Raw genomic sequence first — 24,659 nt, forward strand, 5'->3', positions numbered from 1 at the left:
GTATGTGTGTGTGTGAGTCTATGTGGTTAAGACAAGGGAGTGGGACTTGTTCTCTTACAGGAGTTCACTAGGTTGATTCTGTTAGTTTGCCAAAATGTTTAACTCCTGATAAGAAGACCGATAATTTATGTGACAAAACATGTGAAATTTGGAACAAAAAAAGTAACTCTTTGTGTCCCAAGGCTTTAAAAACAACAAAAAGGGCTGTGGTTAAAAATAAATAAATAAATAAATAAAATGATGAAATGGAATCTTGTATAAAGGGCAATTTGTATACAAGCGGTAAGCAAAAATGTGTGCATGTAAATAAAATGGTCTATTGATTATCTTCTTGGATAAAAGTTGATGGTTCACAATCCTTGGTTGCAGAAACTGATAACACTTTCTCATCATGTCATCTGAATGACAGCCTCAAACGCTTAGTTCACAAAAAAACAAACAAACAAAAAACAGAGACACAAATTCACTGGAATACAGCTTCTTTACTGAACATCTCCCATATGAGCCAGACATCCCATCTAATGAAATGCAACACATTTATTTTCTTAGCCCTTAAAACAAAAGAGGGGAATAAAACAGGGCAAAACAAAATGGTTAGACATGGATGAAACCAAAGTTCCCTTCTGAATCAAACTGGAAATGGACATAGCAGATGGTTATGGCACACTGAACCCTTCATATTGACTGAGGGGTATAAACAAAAACAAAATTATATCAAGTCCTGCTTTAGAACTGCATTTGAGAGTAATATGGCTGTAATGATGAGCATGTGGGAGCTGTTCACTGGAGAATCAAACATACAGTACATGCTGTGTGACAGACACAATCATAAAGAGAGAAATGAAGACAAAGGGATGAAGACCGTTGGGACTCATCGTCTCTGGTTCAGGCCTGTGAGGTTCTTCAGCTTTACGAGAGAGAGAGAGAGAGAGAGAGATGAAAGTGAAGTCATATTGTACTCCACAAAAGCATTTTACAGAGATTATTACAACTCATTTCACATCGATCAGGAAGGTTTGTGGCAGTTTGTGAGAGCGTTTGCTGTATGCTTCTTTAGGACTGCACCTGCAGCTCCTCAGACCATGGTTTCAAGTTGCAACAAATACAGTTTTTCTTCTTGGTAAAACCACTATAATGACTTCTAGTGATGTCAGAGCAGGCCTGCTGTCAATCAACATGACTGTCACTCCAGCCAGAGGTCATGACTGTTTAGCTAAATCTTGGTCAGGACCAACATAAGTATGCTCTCTGTCCATATGAAATCCCTACTTACATCAGAGAGAAAACAACTACTATTTACTCTGTCAAGCTCATGACTAAGTTTAACATAAGAATGACAAGTTAGGTGATGATTATGGTAACAGTGTGGCAAGTGCTTGTACACAGCTGAAATAAAAATGGATGTTGGAACTGCCTTGAGTTACGAAACAACAAGAAACTGTATATAATAGGGAATTCAGGTCCTACAGCTGATGAAGCTCAAATTTTTTTCCTCTATGAAGTGGGTTTAAAATGCAGTCATTTAGAGAATTCCCCAAAATATGTTGATGTTATTCAGAATACAGATCCAGCTGTCCACATAATGCAGTGTTTGTAACATGTATTTGCACTGCAAAGTCTGAAACTTGCCAGTAATAATACAATTTGTCCATTCTGGCTTAAGTTCCTGTTTGGAATCAAGTTTCATCAGTTTTCCCGCATGGAAAGCAAACAGACCGGGACAACCATCTCAGTGAGCATATAAAACAGACCCTTGAGTGCACTTACCGTAACTGCTGCACCCATAAGTCCCTGTACCACAGCCTCTCCAGTCGACTGCATCTACAAAACAATGCCAAAAATCAAAACCCCACAATACAATGACAGCATGCTACAGACTGGCTACATGTGACATTATGAGCCCAAACTAAATTTAAAATCTTATGACTGTAAATGTCAAAGATAAAAAAGAATACACAGAGTGAAACCCAGTTGCTTAAAGTACCTGTTTTGCTGTGCTGGCCATGTTGACCACGTCTTTGATACGGTTGTCGAGGAAGGCCCAGGTGTCCTGAAAGTCTGGAGAAGAGTCCTGCACCATCACCAGCTCTGTGGTGTTAAAGATCCCAGTCAGAGCCGCCCGCCGCGTATACCAGTTCAACTGAGAGAGTCACAGAGGAGAAGATCCACAAAAAGGTACAGAGAATAAAGCAATTGTTTAACACTAGTTTCTAACAATAATCAATAACTTAAAAAAGGCAAGTTAGATGGAGAGCAGAGGTAGGGACCGAAAGCAATTGAAGTTATTTCACTGCTGCTGTGGTCAGTCCTCTTCCTGAAGAATGACCCTCTGTGTGGGATCAGGTTTCAGCTCTAATCCAATGTTTCTGTTTTTTCTATCTAATCAAGCCTTAGGGGGCATCTCATTATTTAAGCTTGTTATTATTGAGTTAGTATAGACAAACAGTGTTATTGGAGGATTGCTGTGCGGGTAGATGGCTGACTAACCCGGATTGCTGTGATACAAGGCGAGGAAAGAACAGAGTTAGTTTGGATAGGAGAACCAGTGAGGTAATGTGAGCAGTAACCTGAGTGGAGGCAGGTCGGACAGAGGAGAGAGGATGGTGAAAAGGAGAGAGGAAGAGGTGGGATTGAGATTGGTAATTAGGACGAGAAGACCCACTCACGTCAGTGGACCGGTCGCCGGCATAGTACCAGATGTCATCTACCAGCGTGGACAGGTGCTTCAGACTGTCTGGGATGTTGTGGGGAAGAAGCAGTATACTCATGGCCTGAGAGGTTTAAGAGGAAAGGCAGAAATTTAGGGGAGAGGTTTAGCTGTCTGGTCCCAATGAGTCATCAGATAAGAGCAATTTGAATAGATTTTCATTTCTACTTATGACAGGACCTGTCATACAGAAGTTTCAGGATCCATTTGTCCATGACTATAGCCTCATAAACTAATCTGAGTGAGATGGTGGATATGTACGAAGAGTGAGCCCCATTACCTGAGGCCAAGTGTCGATGTATGGGATCAACATCCTCAGCCTGGTCTCAACTGCATCTCTAAGGAACTCTGCTGTTTTCTTTGACCTGAAACAAACAATTGAGAGTTATGTTGCTATAAGGCACAAAGTTAATACAACGATTTATCTATTGGTTATGTGGTATAAATATATACATATTTCATCACAGAGTTGCTAATGTTATATTAGATGACATGTCTGCACACAGATGATCACTCACTCTGCCTGGCCGAGTTGGACCTGATTGTGCTGCTCTGCCAATATCTCAGCGAGCTGAGCATTGCACTGGCCAACGAAATGCAGGACCAAGTCTCCTGCTCCGTTATAAAACATCCCAGTGGATGCTGAGGACAGGCCCAGAGTCTGAATCGTTTGACAGAATGAGAGAAAAACTTGTTGACAAAAACGATTTTATCGCGCAATATGACCTTAGATAGAACACTACTACCCACCTCTGCTCCAGCAGCGATTGCCTCCACAGACCAGCCATGTTCTGGGACAAACTCCAAGGCGGCCGTCAGGATACGAGCCTGGAGCTGCTCCTCAGTCTCATAGTCTTCACTTTGCTCTCCACTCTGGTCTTGATAACTGAAAATGAACAGTTGGAATGGGTGACAGAATTAAGGTATAGTTTTACTGCAGTATAACAATGCACTAAGCTGTGCACTTATGCCTCTGCAATCGCAAACTGAGCTTTTTTTCTTGCCCGCGATGAGGATCAAGTCAGGGGTTACCACCCTGCTCTGTTTGTTGTAATCCTGTGGGCATGTAAAGCCCTTTGAGACTGTAAACAGTGATATGGGGCTTTAAATAAACTTAAACTTAAATTGCAGTTTGCCAGTGCCAAAATCTTGCTTTTTTTCCTGCAATTTACAGTACAGCGCTAACTGAATTGGGAGAATTCACGCTTCTTTCCAATGGATAATCATCATCACCTGAACAGAATATTGTGATAGTGCTGACACACTGAGGTTCTAACCTGGTGTTAGGTTGTGGGTCGTCCTGTCCTGTGGCAGTGTCTGATGCAGATGCCTCATGGGTAGAGGTGGCTGAATCCTGGGCATCCTGTCCAGGTGTGTGTGTGTCCTCTGTGTTTACTGCAGATGCAGAATCACCCTGTACAGCACCGTGGGCCTGGTAGTGCTGATGGTAGGAAGGGGGTGGTGTGACCTGGTCACTTTTGGAGTCATCATGTAACCGTAACAGGGCAGCAGAGTGGAAGCCACGTCTTAAACCGTTACACTTGGGACTGGCTGTTGCCTGAGCAGCAACTGTAACAGTATGTGGAGGAAATGTAACAGTTACTAAACGGTGTCAAATGGCTAGAGTAACTAATAAACTACTCACACCTACTGCGATGAACATACAGTTTAAGGAGTCTCACATTCATTTGAATTATCATGGTTTTTGTTAATGATTACAAAACAGTCACCAGGTGGAATTTAATAAGTAAGATCAGTTTCGACGACTTAAAACTGTATTTGCCACAATCCATTGGAAGACGCCCCCTTGTCACGTAACTTAATGCAGATCAACTGTTTACTGGATAACGATTCATGATCTACATTTAGCATCATTATGCCACAAGAGACACCAGATTACACAACCATATCCCCGTAAATGAGTTTTAAAAGCAGCTGGTTTACACACTGTCCTTCATGATCACCTTGTCCAGTCCGACACATACCAGATAACATTCAGCGACTGGCTCACAAGCTATTCAGCCCTCTGCTAACAGTTTACCAGGAGAGAACTTAATGATTCCGAACTCGGACCAAAAACAATGGTTAAATCCCAGCCAAACGAAATTCAAGGCTAACACTCTTAAATCCCACCGGTCAACCACTGCTCACCGCTGCCAAGACCCCTCAAGGCCCTTCCAGCTCGTAGTCCTCTAAACAGCGCCGCCATATCCAGCCGCAGCTGACGGGGGCCGTATTTAGCTTGCTAACGTTAGATTAGCTCACAGTACGTAGTTGACTGGCGACCGGCTTGGAGGTTTAACGTCATTATTGTGGTGCGAACGTTACCTTGCCCGGTTGAAAGTTAATATAGGAAGCTAGTGTGGGCTTGCATTGGAAGGTATGTATCGAGACATCTACGGTATAAACATCTTGTGAGAACAACAGATTGATTTATGTTTACTTTATGCATTAACTGAAGGCGTCGTGTCTACTGTCACGTCCGCTCAGGTTGTTTTCTTTGCCGCTGCGTCACATCCACAAGGTTATTAGAAAGCTAACCAGTTAGCCAACGTTATCTATGTAACTACACAACCCGATACATTTTGTTTAATAACTTGATAAAGATGGACAGAATAATAACTGACATGATTCTACAGAGAATGGGAAAGTAGTAGTTTGTTAGGTTGGTTCTATTTTCTAGTAGTTTGTTAGGTTGGTTCTATTTTCTGCTTACACCTTCCACAATTGATTACTAGCTAACAGTTAAGGTAACCTTTACCGAATTAACTGGACGATTTAACTGAAACGTTTATTCTGTAAATTACAGTGTGCCAGGAGTTGTTTTTTTTTTTTTTTTTGTCTGGTCATTTGTCGTACTTCTAGAAATTACCAATTTATATGTAACAACATAAGAGTGAGTGACAAAAAACACGGGTGCCTCGTCACGATAGAGGCTTTGCACGTAACACTTACTTGGAAACTAATGAGTCATTTTATGTAAGGACAGGTTTTGTCGCATGTTTTGCAAAGTTTGACCGATTATATGCTTATAGCTTTCACTGTACAGCATACTCTTGTACTGTTGTGCCACGAGGAGGACGTTTGTGTAGTACGGTTGCGGAGAGGTAATGGGCAGTTCACGTGCCCTCTGGATATCGCGTTTACGTGCATGTGGTCATGAGTAGGCATTGTATTCAAGGCACATTTATTCTGTTTCCAGATAAACATGGCTGACCTGGGACTGAGAGAGGGGGACAAGGTGCTGTTCGTGTGGACGCAGCCGTCATCCCCCAGTGCGCTAAAGGACTTGGCAGAAAGCCTTGGAGCCATTGTTGGCAACCAGAGCCTGATATCAGTAGAAAACATTGAGAGACTGCTACTGTGTGAGTGTCTCACAGATAGAAATTATCTCTACATTTTCATTATTTACATTCCTAACATTTCTGCCTCTTTGAAGAGATTGTTATCTATCTATCACATTTGCTTGCCTCTGAAAAACTGAAAGCACACGGAACTGTGTTGTGAGAGAAGAACTTTGTGTTAAACTATTGGTCTTCCTCAAATTTCAGCTTCTCACTCTTCATCCAGTTATGACTGGGTTCTCTCAGGGCTTCTGCCAGACAGCTCTCCAATCCACAGTCCAGAGACACTTGCAGAAATGGCCAGAGTAATCAAACCTGGTGGGAAACTTGTGTTAGAAGAGCCAGTCACAGGTGCGACATGAGAGAATTCTAAGACCTCTGCAGTAACTTAAATGTGTAAGAAGCATGATACTAAGTCTGACCCTTTGCTCATAGGCTCTGAGGCCAAAGGTGTGCGGACTGCTGAGAAGCTGACATCAGCCCTGAAACTGTCTGGGCTCATGTCTGTCACGGAGGTGTGTGTCCATGGTCTTGATCACCTGTCAAATATTACATGTCAAATGGGAAAAAATCACTTACTTATCTCGAAATGTCCATAGGTCAAGAAAGAGCCTTTGAGTGACAAGGCATCTGCAGCTCTGAGAGAAGTCACAGGTTTCCAGGGAAACTCGCTCTTAAGGGTGCGCATGTTGGCCTCCAAGCCCAATTTTGAAGTGGGCTCTTCCAGTCAGTTAAAACTTTCCTTTGGGAAGAAAACTGCCAAAACAGGTTAGTGCTACCCATCATCTGTTTCATTTAGACTGCTCCTGTCAAATATCTACCTATTGATAATGTCTTGTTTCACTAATTTTGTCTCTCTGCTTTCTGCCACACCAGAGAAACCAGCCCTAGACCCAAGTGCTGCCAAGTTGTGGACCCTTTCAGCCATTGATATGAATGATGATGATGTGGTGAGTGTCACTTGTGTTACCATGTGTCACCATTTCTAAAATCCACATTTGTGGAACCATGTTATGTTACAATTACATTGTATTTATTCATTTAGTAGATGCTTTTATTCAAAGCATCTTCCAAATGAGGAAAAATGCAATCCAATATGGATTGTTTCCCAAGCTGTGTGCACATATGTCAGGGTGTACACTTTTTGTCCTCCTCTGTAGGACCTGCTCGATTCAGATGCTCTCCTGGATGAAGATGACCTGAAGAAGCCTGACCCAGCCTCACTTAGAGCGCCTTCTTGTGGAGAAGGAGCAAAAAAGAAAAAGAAAGCTTGCAAGAATTGGTGAGACTTAAAAAAAAAAAAAAAAAAGAAAAATTCAGCTCTTCATTAGTAATATTACTCTGCTTTAACCCAGAATATCTGATGACTGTTGTCATTGTTTCATTGTAGCACATGCGGTCTTGCTGAGGAATTGGAGCAGGAGAGTAAAGGAAATCAAAAAACTAGTCAGCCAAAATCGGCTTGTGGAAGTGTAAGTGTCTTGAACAGTATAAATCTTATCCAGCTCATTGATACTCAGTGTAACTTCTCCATGAAATCAGTGTTTGTTTTTATTCTCTATCCAGACCTGTTCCCCCGTCTTCAACATGTAACTGTAACTGATTTTGTTTCAATCTGTTCCACAGTGTTACCTTGGTGACGCTTTCAGATGTGCCAGCTGTCCGTATCTAGGGATGCCTGCTTTCAAACCTGGAGAAAAAGTTGTGCTGGCTAACATGCAGTTGAGTGATGCATAAACAGTGAAATGCTCCAGTCTTAGTATTATCCACATTCCATTCCCTTAAATTGTCCTGCTGCCCCTGTTCCATCCTTATTAAAGGCAGTGGAGTTACCATGACAGCCTGTAATACTGAAGTGTTCTGTGTTGCCCACATTCAGTGCACTGAGGGAGAGAAAAATGCCTGATCTCAGAGGTAGTGTTGATCGTATCATGAATTAGCCATTGCTCAGGTGGATAACCTGAGTTACAGATTCTTCCATAGCAAGTTCTTGCACAGATCATTAATACCTAGCCACCAGAATTTCACTGAACTGGAAATACTGAGTCACACACACTACTGAGATTACCCACATTTCAACCTTGATTATTCTGTTAATACAAGGAGTCCTGCTGAAATTGGGCATTGTTCATCAGATATTTGGCTTCTCAAAGTTGTTTTTTTTACCTATGCCACTCTCATATTCTTTGTGTTCCTGGTGAATGGGAGAGGAGCCGAAATACAGTCATGCAGTTGTAATTAACTGAAGCAAGTAGCCGAAAATGGAAGATGCCTGCACCTCCAGTTCAAATGTATTCATTTTTGATGATGTATATTATCTGTAAAGAAGCTCTTATATTAAGAAAAGCAAATAAACATGCAGTTATTATGAACAATAATTTCACTTTATTACGATAAAAATGCCTCTGTTTATTTTGAACTGTTGATAAATGTTGATAAAGGGCTACAACTCAGCACTCCGTTCACACCAAAATTCACACACAGTGGGAATTTCACCTGTCCTAATAACAACAGACATTGTTTTTGATAAGCCTAAAAAAGGAAAAGTTAAAACTTCGACACCATAGTATACCTACAGTAATAAAAAAAATTAGTGTCTATTAATTCAGCCACTGGTGAATTTTGTAAACCCTGAGGAACAATAATTTAAAACAAGAGGGCAACAATAAGACTTTAAATTAAATATTTCAAAAGTACTATAATCCACAGTTTGACGGTTTTAATAATAGAATTCTTTGGGGAAACCACTGAATGTATGGTTTAAAAAAAAAAAAAATCAATCCTCTTATGACTTATTTCATGAATCCTGGCCTTCAGGGTCAGTCAAGGCAAAGTAACAGTGAAATCCATTTTGATGTCACCATCTCTGGGTTCAAAGGTTAGGTCATAAGACACAGCTGCCCTCCCATCTCCTGAACTCTCCCATGCCGACCTGAAGAAATACACCCCCTGCTTTCGATGGCGACTCCATTCACAAGCACCCTGAGAAGAGAGAGGTGGAAAAGGATCATTGTTCGAGAGTATCTCGTTGTGGATCATCTGTAGCAAGACTTGTACAAAGGAGCTATACTCCTGTTGACATACTTCTACCATTCAACAGCTGGGACCACATATGACAATATTTTAAGATTAGGAGTGCTGATATAGGATCAGTTCATCTTGATTAATTGCATTATTCAAGCCTATTGAAGCATAAACTATATGCAAAGTGACTGTAGAGGGAACAGTGTCTGCAGGTCGCATAATGTTTGATCAGTACTGAAGCTGGGTTTATACTTCTACACTGTGCAAAAACACTGATTGGCTGACAATGGAAACTCAGTGGGATTTCTAGTGACGCTTGACTGAAAGTTACAGTGGACAACCACCCTGTCGACAGAAATTTAACAACACAACAAGTGTGAAATCCTTGCACACTGGTGAAAGTTCTGATGCGAGACAAACAGCATTTGTAATTCAGAAAACATTGTTCTAAGTATGATAAAGCATGTGGAGAGTACCTCGTCACTGACAGGTTTTGATAGGCCCATGCTGACGGTGATGTCATCGGTCAGTTGGTAGTCCATCCACAAGGCCACCCCATGACAGCGGCCTCTTCTATAAGACAGTCACAAGAAAGATAATTACACTGTTATCCTCAAAAACCATAACATCGATGGCATCTATATCTATACACAGGGTCCAATCAAAGCATTTGTCTCCACTGCAAGTTTGCAGATGTTACAGGGTGAATGAAGATCCCTATTCACCTCAGAAGAGGCATAGTTCCTTGGCTGCAGATGGGCTGGTCAGGAACACACTGTTGGAAGTCAAAGCTCATGACGGGGACTGGTTTGGTTAGGGCTCGACAGGGGTACTCCCACAGAGGGTGTGGTTCTGCTTCACGTGACTCACGGAAATCTAGAGATTTCTGTAAAATTTTGGATATGATACACAATCAGTACATACCTCAACCCTTTTTCTCTTCACATTTGAGACCTTTTATTACCGTAGATGTAAACAAAGTGGTCAGTTCTAAATCAAACGGAGCAAAGAATGTTTTTTTTTATGCACCTGTACCATCTCATCCATTGGGGTAACATCAAAACCTTCACAGGAACCACATGGGGCCCTGATTCTCCACAGATCCTGAGAGACCAGGGGGTTAAGAAGACAAACAATAAGAAAAAAACGGAGGTAAGAACTTCAGACGCCAGCACGCAGTTGAGTATAATTATCACAATTAGCATCAAGTCCTACCTGAAACTCTACTCCGGCGGCATACAGCGTGGCAGAACGGGGCAGAACGGTTGCATCGGGTTGGAGAAGCTGAGCAAGCGCAGTGCGACAGTACCAGAAGAAGAGAGAGTGCCAAGGCAAGAGACTGGTGCTGAAGTAGGGTTCTCCTATCAGCACTGACACCTTAGGAATGACGAGGGAACACAGAGGTTCCATTAAGATAGGTATTTTCACTCGGTCCACCGCACATCAATATACTAACTCAACATGCAAACCGTTTACAAAATGTTAACCACAGACTACACAAGTAACGTATTAGAAAAATCATGTTTTTTTTCGGTCTAATTATGAGAATGCAATTCTAGAGGTGGGTCCATATGTCAACTAGGATGGATTACTCTTTTTTTTTTTTTTTACTAAATTAGACTCAGTTTGGGTGTCATGCCTGTTCACCGCCAAGGTCATTTAGAGTGAGCTGCTCGGACCGAATCCCCAGCAGTTGAACCCCATCCACCAGTGAGTTAGCCTCCAGAACCTGCAGGTACAACAGACATCACTCAACACTACTGCTCTTGTTCAGCACACACAGTCTTAGCAACTCACCTTAGAAACTCACCTGCTCCATCATTTGCTTTGACATGCCAGTAATTTTCCAAACTGAACACCTGGAAATACAAGGAAAAGATCCATTTTTGACAACTAATCTAAGGAGTGATAAAAATAAGAAAATAAAAGGAGGCAGGGGGTAGATGAGATAAACAGAAGAGATATAACTGGAGTGAGGACAATCCCTGTAAATGGCACCAAGGGTTTAAAAACAGAAATGCACCTTTTTAGCACCGAGCATATGAGCAAAGACAGGGAGGAGACTTCCATCACTGACTCCTAAACAAACACTGTCTGGCTTCAAAACCTGCAAGGGACAGGTGTAAACGGGGTAATTATATACATCAAATTACAAAAACGGGTCTGAGAACTACAGAAATCTACACAAGTCCAGACACCACCACTGTGATTTAACATTTTGAGACTTTATCAAAAGGGAAAAAAAAGAAGAAAAAAAGTAACCCTGGATGTGAAATTGTGTAACTCACAGTGCGTAGAGCGTTGACATAGAGCTCTGTTCTCTGGTGGTCGTTCAGTTCGCCGAAACGAGGTCGTGTCCATACCAGGTGGGCCTGGCAGGTACAGCACGGCCGTTGAGAGATCTTCTTTTTCCCACTCTGTTCACTGAGAGAGCAGATCAACTTGTTCTTAATACACCGCCCTGACACATCAGTCCTCTAGTGAACACAGAATCATCTCTGAGCTTGTGTGTTGATGTTCAGTGATTCATTAACATTTACAAACTGAAATATATTCATAGAAAATAAGAGCTGATATCTGAAAAATGAGAAAAAAACTGATATTAACGAGTTTCAAACACCATTCCAAATGTCCTTTACACACACCTGTGAGAGAGGTTAAACCAGAGGCTGTAGTCATCATGGCAGACTGTGAGGCTGAGCTCATCTCCCTCCATCACTGTTTTCTCCACAGGCAGGAAGTAAACACTCTGCATCCAGTGATCACGCCACTGCACACAGCACAGATAGCAATGTTATCACACACCGACCCAGATATTGCATTACTCCCTATTCAACTGCACTGTCTCTGGACCCATACTCACAGGATAGGAGCGGGGGTCCGGGTAGGTCCAGCTGGGTGCCATGGTGCAGACGATGCTGCCACTGGGATCCATCTCAATGTCCCACCAGGAGAGGACCACCTGAGCTCGGCCAGCGGTCTGGGCCACAAACCTGGTGGAGTAGGACTGTGGAGCACTACTGACAGGTTGGCTGAAATCCACACTGTGAGAGAGAGAGAGTGAGAGAGAGAGAGAAAGAGAGAGAGAGAAATAAGACCACCGGCAAATTTGTTTCTTTATTGCAGCTCTTCAGTCACAATGACTTTTTCAGCAAACATTTACACTACTTTAAAATATGGAGAACAACAAGTGATTTCAGAGGAGGAGAACCACTAGTGCAGGGAACGAGACTTTTACATGGGTAACGACAGAATTTCAGGTGAACGGATCTCACCTGAACATTGTGCAGAGGGGCCCGAGTGGGGTGAAGGTGTGAGGTGGCACTTGACTGAGCTGTATATCACAGACAGAGGGTGCTCCCGAACATGCGCCCACAGCGGGAGGGGGCAGCAGCGTGTGCCCGTCCACCTGAATGGGTTGTAACTGTTTCCAGCTCCACAGTAACTCTGATTCTACCAGCTGGGCATATACAGTGGCACGGTGTGGCACTGCCTCACAGCCTGCCTGTAGAAGATGAGAGGGTATATCAGCGGGCATGTCTTTGCACACACACACACACACACACACACACACACACACACACAAAGAACAGAGCCGAACAGAAGTCCTCACCTGAACAAGATGCATGTGGGCATGTTCATAACTGGGCAAGGCTCCCTCTCCAATCAGCTCAGTATCAAACAGCTCTGTGACCAGTATGTTTGCCCTCGTCTCCATGTCTCCATCTGGAAAAGAGAGCCCCTTTTATTAGCATCACTATGTGACCATCAAAAAGATCCAAAATAGGAAATATAGAAATTATGTACAGTATTTCGACAACAAAAGATGTGGTCCATGAAAAGACTTAAAAGAAAAACTATTTAAACTTTTTCTTTAATTTCAGAGCAACTGTGCTTTCACTGCTTAAGATCTTCTCTCAAAGATATTCTATCCAGCCTTGATTTGGTCCTTGTAGTAAAAGCTTGTGGTGAGATTTACCGATGTATTCCACTGAAACAAAGTTTATAGAATCTGCTCTTTGCATCTATGCGCTTTTAATCTCAGCAGGGAACTATTCCTTGTATTCAGGTCAGCAAGTGTGTGTGTGTTTGTGTTACCTGGTCCCACTGTAACCTCTGTTGAATGTTTATTAATGACTTTGATTTTATCAGCAAAGCCATTTTTCTTCACTATGCAGGAAGCGGCCTCTGCCATTGGCTTAAAGACCTGCCATTAAGACACAAGACAAACTGTCAGTCAGTAACATACACCAAATTCACCAGTTTACTTTAACTCAATTAAATGCATCACCCTCATGTATTTAATCCAGAAACAGATTCAGCCCCTGACAAAGGTTTGAGGATCAATTACTTCTCATTCACGCCATCACTTTGGTCAGTTGAAGCTCTATCCTAAGAGAACGGAAAACTACCCAGGTAGTGTGTCCATAATAGAAATGGTGAGGATAGGATATGTGTGTGCAAACATTCATTAAAGTTTTTGTGAGTACCTCTACGGCATAGCAGTAGTCTGCTCCTGCTGTGACCGCCATCATAGACAGCAGGCCCGTCCCCGTGCCTATATCCAAAACTACGGCTCGTTCCCCACGCGCCTTCACCCTCTTTACAGCGGCCCGGATGCCCAGGCAGTATTTCTCATTCTAGAGAGGGGTAAAGGTAGACAAACATCATTAAATAGCAGCCAATCCACCAGCTCAAGATGCTTCATGAGGACAAAGGTGCACAAGATCCAAAAGGTGGATCCTGATGGAAGACGGTTAAGATGAATCACTTACTCTGTCTTTATCGTGTAGCATGTCTGCATAGCAAGACCTGCAGGAAAAAGAGATCAGCATGGCAATATCATTCATATCCAGACACAGTTCCTACAAGTGGTTGTCAACAGCAACAGAGACAATGACAACTAGTGAACAACTGCAATCAACAGGTCATTTAATTCAGCTCAGCGTACAGGAGCACGAAGTCTTTTCACATACATTATTTAAAAAGTCTTTAAAGCAATGATCACTATCAAGAGATCAATTTTCAAACTGCTATCACTGTGGCAAATGCAGCGCAACCCCCCACAACTATTAGGGTTTCCGCGAAATGTTAGATAAACTCATTCTAACAATAACATAATACAAGACCGTGTATAAACACAACCTGTAGAGTCAGACAATGTACCCATCATTCAGCCAGTGTCAGCTAATAACGTGCCATGATGTTTCTACCTCGCAATTTCTTGATGATAATCATATTCTTCGCTTTCTTCCACCCAATCCAAAGCTCCCGTCGTCGGATTTGCCCGACCACAAAACGTCTTCATTGTTCTTGTTCGAATCGAGCGAACAATTCGAGAGAATAATTAATTTTCCAAAGATGTGAACGTGGTCGGATTAATCCAGCGCTGCTGCTGTGGACGCAGACATATTTCTGGAAAGAACACGCCTACTCGGTCACGTGACAACGCATAACGTGAAGCAATTTTCTCTCCCGGAAGTACTACCAGATTTCAACTTTGTGGTTGTGAGAGAAACGCTGAAGAGTTGTAAGGGGCCATGGGCTATCTCTAAATCACGATGAATACATTTTAAACAGCGACCTGACCATAACTTCTGATCCTGTTGCTTAGATTTCCAAGGACAATCCACAACACTTTTGATATAATCCTTTTTATTGTACATTACTTGTCATGAAATACACATATTGTATAAATCATATGGAGTGATCACCACAGCAAAAGAGAAATAAAATGAGGTCCTCATGCACGTCACGAGTACACTTTACGTCACTCAGAGTCCACAAAATGCCACTCATATGGAACGTCATTGCAAAAAATCATGTACTCTTTTATATTCTAACATAAGAGACCATACACAAGTTACAGCGTATTTATGACAGTTCATATATAACACACGAGAATGTGCTTGTATTTGTGTTTGTGTTTACATATTGCAGTATACCTTTCAAATCTGTGGAATGTAGATACATTATATTTTACTATATTTATTTCATTTAGCTAAATAGCAATAATTGTGACGTCTGGTCTATGAGAGAATATAAAATATACACATTTTTATACATGATTTCTTCAATGTATTCCATATGGACAGAAGGCAAGAATTATGTATTTATCTGTTGTTAATGGCAGGAGTACAGTGTAATATTCTCGTTGGACTGGGAACAGGGCACATATGGAAGGAGCAGGGAACATTGACTGTTTTCTCCTCTGGTGCTTTGCGTAGGTCATGATAAGGCAATGCTGTCTATTGACTACATCCAGTAAATGTCTTCTCAGGCACATTTGGCGGTAGGCAAACAGAAAGGCATGCTGGGAGCAGGCACTAGGATGTCGGAGAAGATGGGACGGTATCCTGCCGGCAGGGCTGGGGCGATCTGCTCCAGTAAATCCAAAACAGAGCTTCGCACGTCCCTGCTGACATCTCCCCTGATGTCTAGCAGTGCTGAGATATGTTCCTCACTGAAGAACAAACAGATCCAACTCTCAATCATTTGGACAGGATATACAGCGTGAGAATAAATATTAAACTACATAAATGAATTTTTAGGTTTAATTAGATTTGAAAATAAGAGTCTTTTTGATGTCTACTTCGCAAGGTTATTTATTTTATTTTATTTTGTTTTTACCTGAGAAACAATCCTCAGCCAATCAGGGACACATAGTAGTCTGTGGGATATCAGCAAACAACTTGTAATCCATTTATTTAGAGGTATACCTGATATCAGGGTATTTGGCAACCATCCCAGAGACTTCAAGTGTAAGCATGCCTGGATCTCTCAGTTTAATGAAGTCTGCCAGCACGGGTAACAAGTCAACGGGGTTACCCTCAGTTAGGATTCCCTCACCTTCCTGAGGGCAAGAGAAGTGTCAGGTTATGGATGGGAAATGGACCACTAAACATCTAATGCTCTTTAGATGCATACGACGCTTGGCTTCAGATGCCCCCTCACCATGCCCTGGCAGTGTTCTTTTAGCTGCTGGGCATCCTGTGCCATTCTTTGTGCCAGCTGGCGTCGTTCCTCTGCGTTCCGACAGATTAGTCTCTTCTGCATGAGTGCTCGTACATATTCAACCACGGTGAGCCACTGACACTCCTCCCGCAGACGCTATGAAAAAGACAAACAAACAAAAAAACAATAAGAATGTCCAACAAGGCTGAACCATGTCAAAAATGACACAGTAATTTAATGTGCTTCACCTTGGCTAGCGCTCTGACACGCTGCCATGGTTTTCCCTCTTGCATCAAAAACTTGAAATATGAACACTGAAGAATCCATTGACCAAACAAAGAACATTTAATTAAAAAGGAATTCAGAATTGGATATGTTCTTAGGACTGGCAATACTATGCTACAGACTTAAGTGGGTAAATAACAGCTTGTCTCAATTAGGTCTATTTTGTGTAGTTTCATCACCTCCTAAATACACACATAGGGTCTTGTTTAAGACTGCTGTTGGTTGGGAATAGATATTTAGGAAGGATTCTAACCTGTTGGCAAGGTGGTCTCACATGGTTGAACAGATCCCAGTGGCGTTCCAGGACCCCACACACTTGAGGAATGACATCTCCCTGGGCCAGCCAGGCACGGGACATGAGGTTCTGTAAGTAGGGCTGCATTTCCATCAGTAGGTGATCCATCACAAGACGGCAGGCTTTCCTCACTGCGCGGTCCAGGGCAGCCAGATGCCCGAGGGGACTCCGTGAAAACCTCACTGATGAACGAGAACTTAGCTGCTGCTGCAGGCTCTCTGTGGAAGTCCTGAGGACATGAACCAGAGAGAGGCTAAGAGACACTGCATGTAAGTTACCAGATTTACCACAGTCATGTATTCCAACTTTTATCCTGTTTTAGGGTCATAACCCAACTCATCATTGGTGCTTTGACTAATTACTTGTTTTGCGCCAGTAAAATGAACATGCGCTAAAATCTTGATGTACGTACATTAAAACAGCCTAATTACAGTCATTTTATGCTGATCATCTTGTTCAGGTATACAAGTGAGCAACACTTCAACACAGACATACTGTAAAAAGAGACTTTGTACATCATCTCACTTGAGGATGATGCAGTTGCTAATGCAGGCCAGTAAATAATGGAGGTAGAACTTATTGTTGTTCGTGCTTTGATCTTTGCGATGATCCTTCCCAAATTCGACAAGAGCCTCCCGAAACCTGTAAAAAAAAAAAAAAAAACAGGACTTTTTTTGTGTCATTTGTTGCTAAACCATACTTAAAATGGGTATAAATATTCACCTACAGAAACACTGGGACATACTTAGCACACTCACAAACACACACACCTGTTGAGGAGGGTCTCCATCTCATAGAGTCCCATCTGAATGGTCTGGTCCCTCAGAGCTTCACTGATCATGAGAGCCACACGTGCATTCTCCTCTAACATCTAAAACAAGAGAAATGGTTTTAATATTTGTCAGATGTTCAGAATCAAAAACACCTAAATGTGGCATCAGCATCTAAACAAAGTGCAGATACACAAAAAATTAGAACAGTGCCGCAGAAACAGAGGTCATCTTGCTGAAACTGGGTTGGGGGTTCCTCTGTGTTCTCAAACTTTTTACCAGCTTAACCCCTTCAACCCAAAATATTCTCCTCAACCACTCTCATGAAATTTCAACTATATGAATTTAATTTGACACTGATGTTTCCATTACAGTCTCACATCCCCACTAAGTGCTACCATAAATACCTAGCATTTGCAAAGTGCTGGTTGAAAATCCCTGCTCCGTATGATTCATATACAAGCATATCAGGGGAAGGGGGAGGAAAATGAAAAGACCTGAGTGATGATGGTTGGCAGGCTGGTGTGGTAGTAACCTTCATGATCAACATCAGGCTCCTGCTCCCTTTGCCAGTCTGTCAGCTCAACTTCCAGAGCTTTCTGCATCCACTCTGACACACTCTTCTGTAAGATTGATAAACGTTACACACTTAAAGGGAAATGCTTTCGTTAATGCCTCACTCATAACGCACAGACACGCCATAAAAGACTCACCCGCACACTATGAACGTATTTGTTCTGCAGCTGTTCCAGACCCTCTTGAGATATAAGGGGTCCTAATTCCTCCATCTCCATCTCAGGAACAATGTCTGGATGACCCATCATCTCTGGACTGAGAATGGGAATCAGGCTATTACTTTAAATACTTCACACATTTTGCTTCGTCTCTCCGTCTCTCCTCTTTCTCACTCCATAACACACCCTCACCTGTTATAGATATGCAAGACCCAGTTAAGGACAGCGAAGATCTCTCCACTCTCCAGCTCCCAGCCGCTGACCTGGCTCAGGTGGGCTTGCAAGCAGCGATGGCAGGCACGCAGATAAGCCTGCGTTAGATGGTAGTGTGGTGGGACACAGTGCTCCAGTAGATGGCGTACTGTGTCTAGGTCTCCCATAATGCCATGCTGCAGGGCAGAGAGGTGGCCAGCAAGACCGGGCCCACGCGTGTGCAGGTAAGACACGCTGCGGAAACGCGCTGACACTGCCTCCTCCATCACCTGAGGCAACAGAGACTTGGGGTCAAATCAATTTCAATCCAGTTGATACAGACTAATTCACCGTAACTCCCTCATCATCTCCACGGCTAATGACGAACGATCAGACCTTGAAGAAGCGATCTCTCCAGCAGCGAGGTCTCCCTGGTGGCAAGGGTCTGCTGTGGTCCGCTGTGGGTCCTCTCTCCGCTAGCAGAGACCTATCCAGCGCTTCTTCCCTCTCCACGATCCGCACGGCCGAAACGAAAGGGGTGGGGTTCTGGCGTGCCAGTGCCAGCCCGCTTGCCACCACTGCCCACAGCTCCTTGGCCAAAGCGTCCACCAGACGGCCGACGCCTGAGAAGTAATTCTGCACCAGTTCTTTGTCCTCATCTCCGGAGCCCCGCAGCTGCAGTAGGACTTCATCCTGCCAGACCTCTAGCTCCATTAACCTGGCATGAGCTTCCAGAAGCCTGCGAGACTCCACCAGTCGCTCTGTCTCCTGGATCATTGTTCGCACTAACCCGTTCATTTTTGAGTGTGGGGGGGGGTGGGTAGTGGGGGGAGGGGCAGAGAGCGGGAGAGGCTTAATGAGTTTTGAGTCATTTTTATTTTCACAGGCACGAGAAAGAAGTTTTGGATCAAAGTCGTAACACACCAAAGACTGCACAGTCCAGATGACTCACCCGAGTAGATGCGGGGCAGGTTGCTAACAGCAGCAAGTAGTTTACAGTGATTTATGGACAGTTCACGCATCGTCTCCAAAGCTGTTATCCCCTCTGCGTTTTTTCTGGACTCTACCACTGTTTTCTGTAGGGCATGAGACACCTCCCTCAGCTCTGTCCGTGCTTCCCGTAACTGTTCCAGACCCCAGTCAACCCCCTCCAGATATGACTGTACAACAGACTGGGAAAAAACATCTACTTTAGTAGAGGATTTCCTTAGCAACAGCCTGCATTACAGCGTGTGTTATCTTACTTAATTCAATTATATTCAGATGTCCACTCTGGCAGCAAACAGACTCAACTTGTAAACATGCAAATACATCAAGGCTACAGTTTGCAGCAACACACAAGCGAGATCTGTGTAGATTTTGGAATACAAATGGCTTCTCAGAACAAATCTTGCATCCATAAAAGAGAGAATGCTTATATTTTTTGAGGTCTGGCTCAAATTTGATTTTATCTAAGCAAATGAGTAAATGTAATGGCATACTTTTAGTCTAGAGTGGATGGATGAGGTTCTTTGACTCTCTCTCTTTCTGTATTGTCCCAGTCTCTCCAGTTGCTCAGGACGACAGAAGACTCCTGAAGCCCACTTTAGGGCAGCACCCCGGGCCAGGCACTCAGCCCTTTCCAGCTCAGGCCACACCTCCACTGGGACAGGGACATCTGTCATTGGGTAGGAAAACAGCTAGTCAGGTCACACAATACCGAGTCAGTCAGACTTCTGAGCAGGGAGAAATGAAATTATACGCCTTTTTTTTTTCTAAAACTCCCCTCACTACGGTAATTAAGTTTCACATGCTTTTCTCCAGTATGACAATGTTTAGAAGAACGGCACCGTGTCTTCACTGTGGTCATAAGACTGAGCTCGATTATGTGGGAAAGGGTTTGACATCAGCACAGCCTAAAAACACAGTCATTTGATGGATGTCTGTTCCAAGGAATGACTCAGCTATGTCAATAGCATTCTTGAACAGGCTCAAGTTCAGCATCCTTATGGTCATACCTTGTACCTCAGCTGCAATCTATTTAGTAAGCTCTGCAGTGAAACATTCACACAAAAACACTCTTTCTGGACATATGTATAAAATATTGTATGTCTACAGTTGCAGTTTAACCATAACACCTCTACTTAACATTGAAAGACAGTTAAGAAGTGTTAGTAAGTTGCCCAGGCAGTCATGCACGAATTGCCTGTTAGTAAACATTTATTAGAAGCATATACCTTCTTGACTGTCACAGCCATTCTTGTCTCTGTCGGACATTTAAGCTCTCTTCAGTGCTCTGCCACTTCTCCACCAAGAGGGTGCCCTACCCAGAGGGCCACAACACGCCGTCGAAAGAGTGCAGGATTGATAGAAACAGAGAGAGAGAAAAAGAAAAGAGGGGGTGGAATAGAAAGAGCACATATCCAACTCTCTACTGCCGGCCTTCCTCTCTCGCTCTCCCAGACACATCCTCTTCTCAGAGGCCGGCAGGAAGGGAGGGAGAAAGCACGCGTGTGTGAGAGAGAGAGAGAGAGAGAGAGAGAGAGAGAGAGAGACCTAGACAGGGAGAGGGAGAGGGGGAGGGAACTCAAGCGGCAGAAATGATCCAGATGGAGACCGATCAAGGAGGGCGTGGGTTGACTTGATTTCCAGCAGTTTTCTTCTGCATCTGAAATGGTTAAACTCCCACAAGTACAGTTCAGTCTGACAACTGAAGAAAAGTTAATGAAGACAATTAAGACAATTATAGACCAATTACCAGATTTTTCAAATCAGCTTTTCCCAAAGCCATCTTCCCCCAACACTGGGAATCAAACTCTTTAACTCGATGTTTCTCTAAGTTGCTCACTTAGATGCCCTCTGATCCGCCACAGCTGCTGGCTGTGGGACAAACAGAAGAATAATCTCAGCTACGAGACCCCCTCAGGAGTTGTATATTGTTGCATCTGTCAGGGTTTCTAACCTTGTTCCATCTCCCTTGTTTACGACTTTGTTTCATTTTAAACACCGATCGGACGTTAACCCAGACGTTAACCCAGACACACAAATGCATGAACAACCATGTGACATCAAGTGATAGCCAATGGGTATGAGCTTCTATTCAAGGATACAGATGCCAAGAGTGCTGGGACTGAATGTTCTGTTATATTTTAGCCAGTGAATTAACATCTTAAACATATTTTTCTGTGTTATTTCTGAAAGTCTTTGACAAGGCATGAGGTCAAAGGTGGTAACAGCCATGGCTGTAGCTAGTCCCCAAAAATAGCCACTTTTTGCTCAATGGACTCAGTTCACATAGAAAAAGAGTATCATGACAGACAAAGAGAGTTTTTTTCCGTTGAGGGGAATGGGAACTCTGAACTCGGAAGAGGAGAGGATGCAATCGCAGCTCCTCTATGGGTGGGTTCCCCAAAGCCAAGGCCACTGAGTCGTTCCTTTACTGGTCGCGGATCACTAAGGTGAGAACGTCTCAATGGCTCTTTCCTTTTTGGCTTCAGCTTAATATGGGAGTCATCACCCATTGGTGCTGCTCTAGTAACTGCATAGTCCAGTCTTTTCATTGAGTGCGGTTATGAAGTGCCATTGTGACGCAGGTTTCGGCAGCTGTGTCTCTAAAGGCCACACCTCCACTGTCATCACCTTAATGCTCACAAGTAGCCCCACCCCCACCCATAGGGGCAGTGGGGAACAGGAAGTCTATTTCTGAAGCAGTCCACAAAATACAGGGGAGGACTTCCTGTCTGACATTCCTGACCGGGGCCGAGTTCCTGCATTGTTCAACCTCTCCCAGACACAGACAGACAATAGTCCTTCTCTCACTCTTTCGCTCTCTCTCTCTCTTTCTCACACACTAACACATGCTCATAACTGAGGCTTAAGTGCTGGGGGGGATGGGGGTGGAGGGGTTCACTGTGAGACCCACTGAGGCTTCTGAACAGCACACCGCCCCAAGAGTTGTTGTTAACTATTGAGTAATGAGTGAGTCATCCTGCTGAAAAACAAACAAACAAACAACAACAACATCAACAAAATAATACATTGTTGTTTGCTTTTCCCCTTCCACATAAAGAAAATACATGTTCAATATCCTAGTGAGTTGGCTGTCTATTACCTATTAGCACACTGAAAACGATGACAATTAATGAACTTCACAACTAAAAACCAGCTAGGATACACATAATAATTCAAAACTGTTCAGACTCTAAGACATCTTAAGTATCTATCATTATTTGAAAGTAATCAATTGTGATTTTGTCGATGGATCACAGTTTGATTCATTATTGTGTTGGTTTAGTAGAATAGCACCAAGCCAGCCTTACTAACAATCCTGGGGGGCATTTCAGAAAGCTCTGAGTTAGTTAACCCAGAGAAAGTAGTAAACCTCGTAACAGAAGAGCCCTACGGCTTCATTCTCCTGGCAAAACGAAGCCATAGGGCTCTCCTATTAGGAGGTTTACTACTTTCTCTGAGTTAATTAACTCTGAGTTTTCATTAAACCCGCTTTCTGAAATACTCCCCTGAAAGATCTCTCAGAAACTATACTGAAATTACCCATTTCTGAAATGCCAGTACAAACTGAATACCTTGTTAATGTAACCACTTACTGCTGTGGTTTTCTTTAAAGTTAAGCTTCTTATTAAATAAATGACTTAATAGTTACTTGGTTACGTATGTAGCTACAGTCATTGCTGTATTATGTAGGTGAAGGTGAAGTACCTTACTTATTTTACCTCATATACTCAGAAACACAGTCATTCATAGTTCAACATATTTGGCATTACTGTTTCTCTGTCACTTTTGTCTTAGTTAATCAGTTTTTAATTCGATATGGTCTGCTCTGTATTGAATGGTCTCAAATACTGGAAATATGTATAGACAGAACCACACTGACTATTCTGTTATTTTATTTGTTTTCTGAGCAGGTTAGAGTAGGAGGAGTTCCACTATCCTCATCACACAGGTCTGTCTGTCATCTGCTCCTCATCACCTCCTGTTCTAATACTACTGATGGGCAGAGTTGCAGTCACAGCATTACCACTGGTATGGGTAGAGAATGACACACATAAATGAGTGCACTCAATTAAACCATTTTATTTGATTTCCCTTTATTTAAATGAGACTTCAGGGTTCTATTGCAACTATATTGTTTCATATTATGCATATAAATGAATGAATTTCTTAATTCTGGTCAAGCATGACAGAGAACTCCTTGGAACCCTCATAAAATAAAAAAAGAGATCAAGGTTGGTAGGTAAATTCCAATGTATTCTCCCACAAATAAGATTTCCATTAGTGTTATTTGGCTAGATATTGAGTACTTCTTTTACATACTTCGCACACTTCTTGAAACAATCTCCTCTCTTATCAAATATTTCGGCATCCCATAGTCTCATTTGGGTATAACCCTGTTCCCAGTGCACAAGGCCTGGGACCACTCAGTACCAATATATGAGTTTTGCATAGAGATGATCAACAGTAGTATATACAGTAAAAATACAGTGAGAAAATGACAGATTTCAGGACAAAACATGTAAATGAGAGATAGTCATACAAAGACATACAATTAAATGTCCCAACATTACCACTAGAGGGCCCTGCAGTTTACGTTTCATTAAGTGCATTGGCTGGGAGAAGACCATTAAAATAAAATTCTACATTATACTAAAGACTCTTGGGCTACAATCAGAGTTTCACGTTCTGTAGTTTTCCTTTACATTACATTCTAATGATCTATAAAGATGGCACAGGAATTCAATAAAGAAAAGCAAACTTAGAACTTAAAGAAAAAATTATACCAAAATTAAAGCACTTCATAGTCCTTCTCCATCTCCAAAATGTTTTATATTTTCTACAGTAAAAGGTAAGTGAGCAGCTGTGAAGAACTCCTAATATACTGCTCAGTAAAGGTTTCACAACACGGAAAAGTTCTGATTAACAAAGGCCTGAAGAGAGTACTTACTAAAGCCTAAGTACAGAGAAGGTTACGTACTTCAAACGTGCAAATAAAATGTTTTATGCAAATGGACCCTTTTAGATGTACACCCAAAGTTCATTATTCTCCCTGTAATACTTGGCAATCAAAGTACTTCTGCCGTCAGCAGTTAGCTTGTAGTTAGATTCTGTAGTGTTTATGCAGGCGCACATAGCAGCAGTTATTGACAGAGAGCAAAGTGTATCAAACAACACAAAAAAGAAAAGATAACCTTGAACCTACAAGATAAAAGATATCTAGATAATCAAATAGTGTCACTCTCAAAAATGACCAACTAGCCTCATAACAGACTTCCTCATCAGCTTACAAAGGGTTTGACCACATTTTATGTGAGGTCAGCTGAAAAATGTACTGACACTGGTCATAACAGAAAGGCATTTTTC

At 42.5% G+C, this 24,659-nt stretch overlaps 4 protein-coding genes across 4 annotated transcripts; 1 reads left to right on the top strand and 3 right to left on the bottom strand.

Moving 5' to 3' along the window:
• Nucleotides 1-462: 462 nt before the first annotated feature.
• Nucleotides 463-4,991, bottom strand: coq9 (coenzyme Q9 homolog (S. cerevisiae)). Its single transcript, XM_030769436.1, has 9 exons — nt 4,859-4,991; nt 3,985-4,276; nt 3,458-3,593; nt 3,226-3,368; nt 2,988-3,072; nt 2,667-2,771; nt 1,985-2,140; nt 1,768-1,821; nt 463-907 (listed from the first exon to the last, which is right to left on the bottom strand). Exons 1-9 carry the CDS (start codon nt 4,914-4,916, stop codon nt 872-874), a joined length of 1,065 nt encoding a protein of 354 aa, XP_030625296.1. The 5' UTR covers nt 4,917-4,991; the 3' UTR covers nt 463-871.
• Nucleotides 4,992-4,998: 7 nt separating this feature from the next.
• ciapin1 (cytokine induced apoptosis inhibitor 1) lies at nt 4,999-8,456 on the top strand. Its single transcript, XM_030769448.1, has 9 exons — nt 4,999-5,087; nt 5,910-6,072; nt 6,259-6,402; nt 6,487-6,566; nt 6,651-6,819; nt 6,928-7,001; nt 7,212-7,333; nt 7,442-7,523; nt 7,678-8,456. Exons 2-9 carry the CDS (start codon nt 5,916-5,918, stop codon nt 7,786-7,788), a joined length of 939 nt encoding a protein of 312 aa, XP_030625308.1. The 5' UTR covers nt 4,999-5,087; nt 5,910-5,915; the 3' UTR covers nt 7,789-8,456.
• Nucleotides 8,457-8,775: 319 nt separating this feature from the next.
• Nucleotides 8,776-14,445, bottom strand: prmt7 (protein arginine methyltransferase 7). The gene is given in 18 exon segments (XM_030769424.1): nt 8,776-9,033; nt 9,552-9,648; nt 9,801-9,961; nt 10,105-10,179; nt 10,291-10,452; nt 10,715-10,804; nt 10,886-10,915; nt 10,917-10,934; nt 11,099-11,182; nt 11,364-11,499; nt 11,721-11,845; nt 11,939-12,119; nt 12,351-12,580; nt 12,689-12,801; nt 13,174-13,282; nt 13,566-13,715; nt 13,851-13,887; nt 14,289-14,445. Coding segments are annotated over 18 exon segments (2,052 nt in total). The 5' UTR covers nt 14,384-14,445; the 3' UTR covers nt 8,776-8,874.
• Nucleotides 14,446-15,244: 799 nt separating this feature from the next.
• exoc3l1 (exocyst complex component 3-like 1) lies at nt 15,245-20,561 on the bottom strand. Its single transcript, XM_030782093.1, has 13 exons — nt 20,522-20,561; nt 19,787-19,962; nt 19,258-19,477; nt 18,702-19,090; nt 18,306-18,595; nt 18,093-18,210; nt 17,877-18,002; nt 17,380-17,480; nt 17,135-17,251; nt 16,568-16,838; nt 16,030-16,185; nt 15,795-15,928; nt 15,245-15,538 (listed from the first exon to the last, which is right to left on the bottom strand). Exons 1-13 carry the CDS (start codon nt 20,559-20,561, stop codon nt 15,352-15,354), a joined length of 2,325 nt encoding a protein of 774 aa, XP_030637953.1. The 3' UTR covers nt 15,245-15,351.
• Between the last annotated feature and the right edge of the window lie 4,098 nt (nt 20,562-24,659).

This window comes from Chanos chanos, chromosome 1 (genome assembly GCF_902362185.1).
Source record: "Chanos chanos chromosome 1, fChaCha1.1, whole genome shotgun sequence".
Lineage (NCBI taxonomy): Eukaryota > Metazoa > Chordata > Actinopteri > Gonorynchiformes > Chanidae > Chanos > Chanos chanos.

Coding starts and splice junctions, on each gene's coding strand:
- ciapin1 (XM_030769448.1), top strand. CDS start 5,916: ATGGCTGACCTGGGACTGAGAGAGGGGGACAAGGTGCTGTTCGTGTGG. Junction 6,073..6,258: donor CATTGAGAGACTGCTACTGT/GTGAGTGTCTCA, acceptor CTCAAATTTCAG/CTTCTCACTCTTCATCCAGT. Junction 6,403..6,486: donor GTTAGAAGAGCCAGTCACAG/GTGCGACATGAG, acceptor CTTTGCTCATAG/GCTCTGAGGCCAAAGGTGTG.
- coq9 (XM_030769436.1), bottom strand. CDS start 4,916: ATGGCGGCGCTGTTTAGAGGACTACGAGCTGGAAGGGCCTTGAGGGGT. Junction 2,141..2,666: donor CCGGCGACCGGTCCACTGAC/GTGAGTGGGTCT, acceptor TGACTCTCTCAG/TTGAACTGGTATACGCGGCG. Junction 1,822..1,984: donor TGGCCAGCACAGCAAAACAG/GTACTTTAAGCA, acceptor ATTGTTTTGTAG/ATGCAGTCGACTGGAGAGGC.
- exoc3l1 (XM_030782093.1), bottom strand. CDS start 20,561: ATGTCCGACAGAGACAAGAATGGCTGTGACAGTCAAGAAG. Junction 18,003..18,092: donor AATACGTTCATAGTGTGCGG/GTGAGTCTTTTA, acceptor TCAATCTTACAG/AAGAGTGTGTCAGAGTGGAT. Junction 15,539..15,794: donor GCCAAATACCCTGATATCAG/GTATACCTCTAA, acceptor TTTGTTCTTCAG/TGAGGAACATATCTCAGCAC.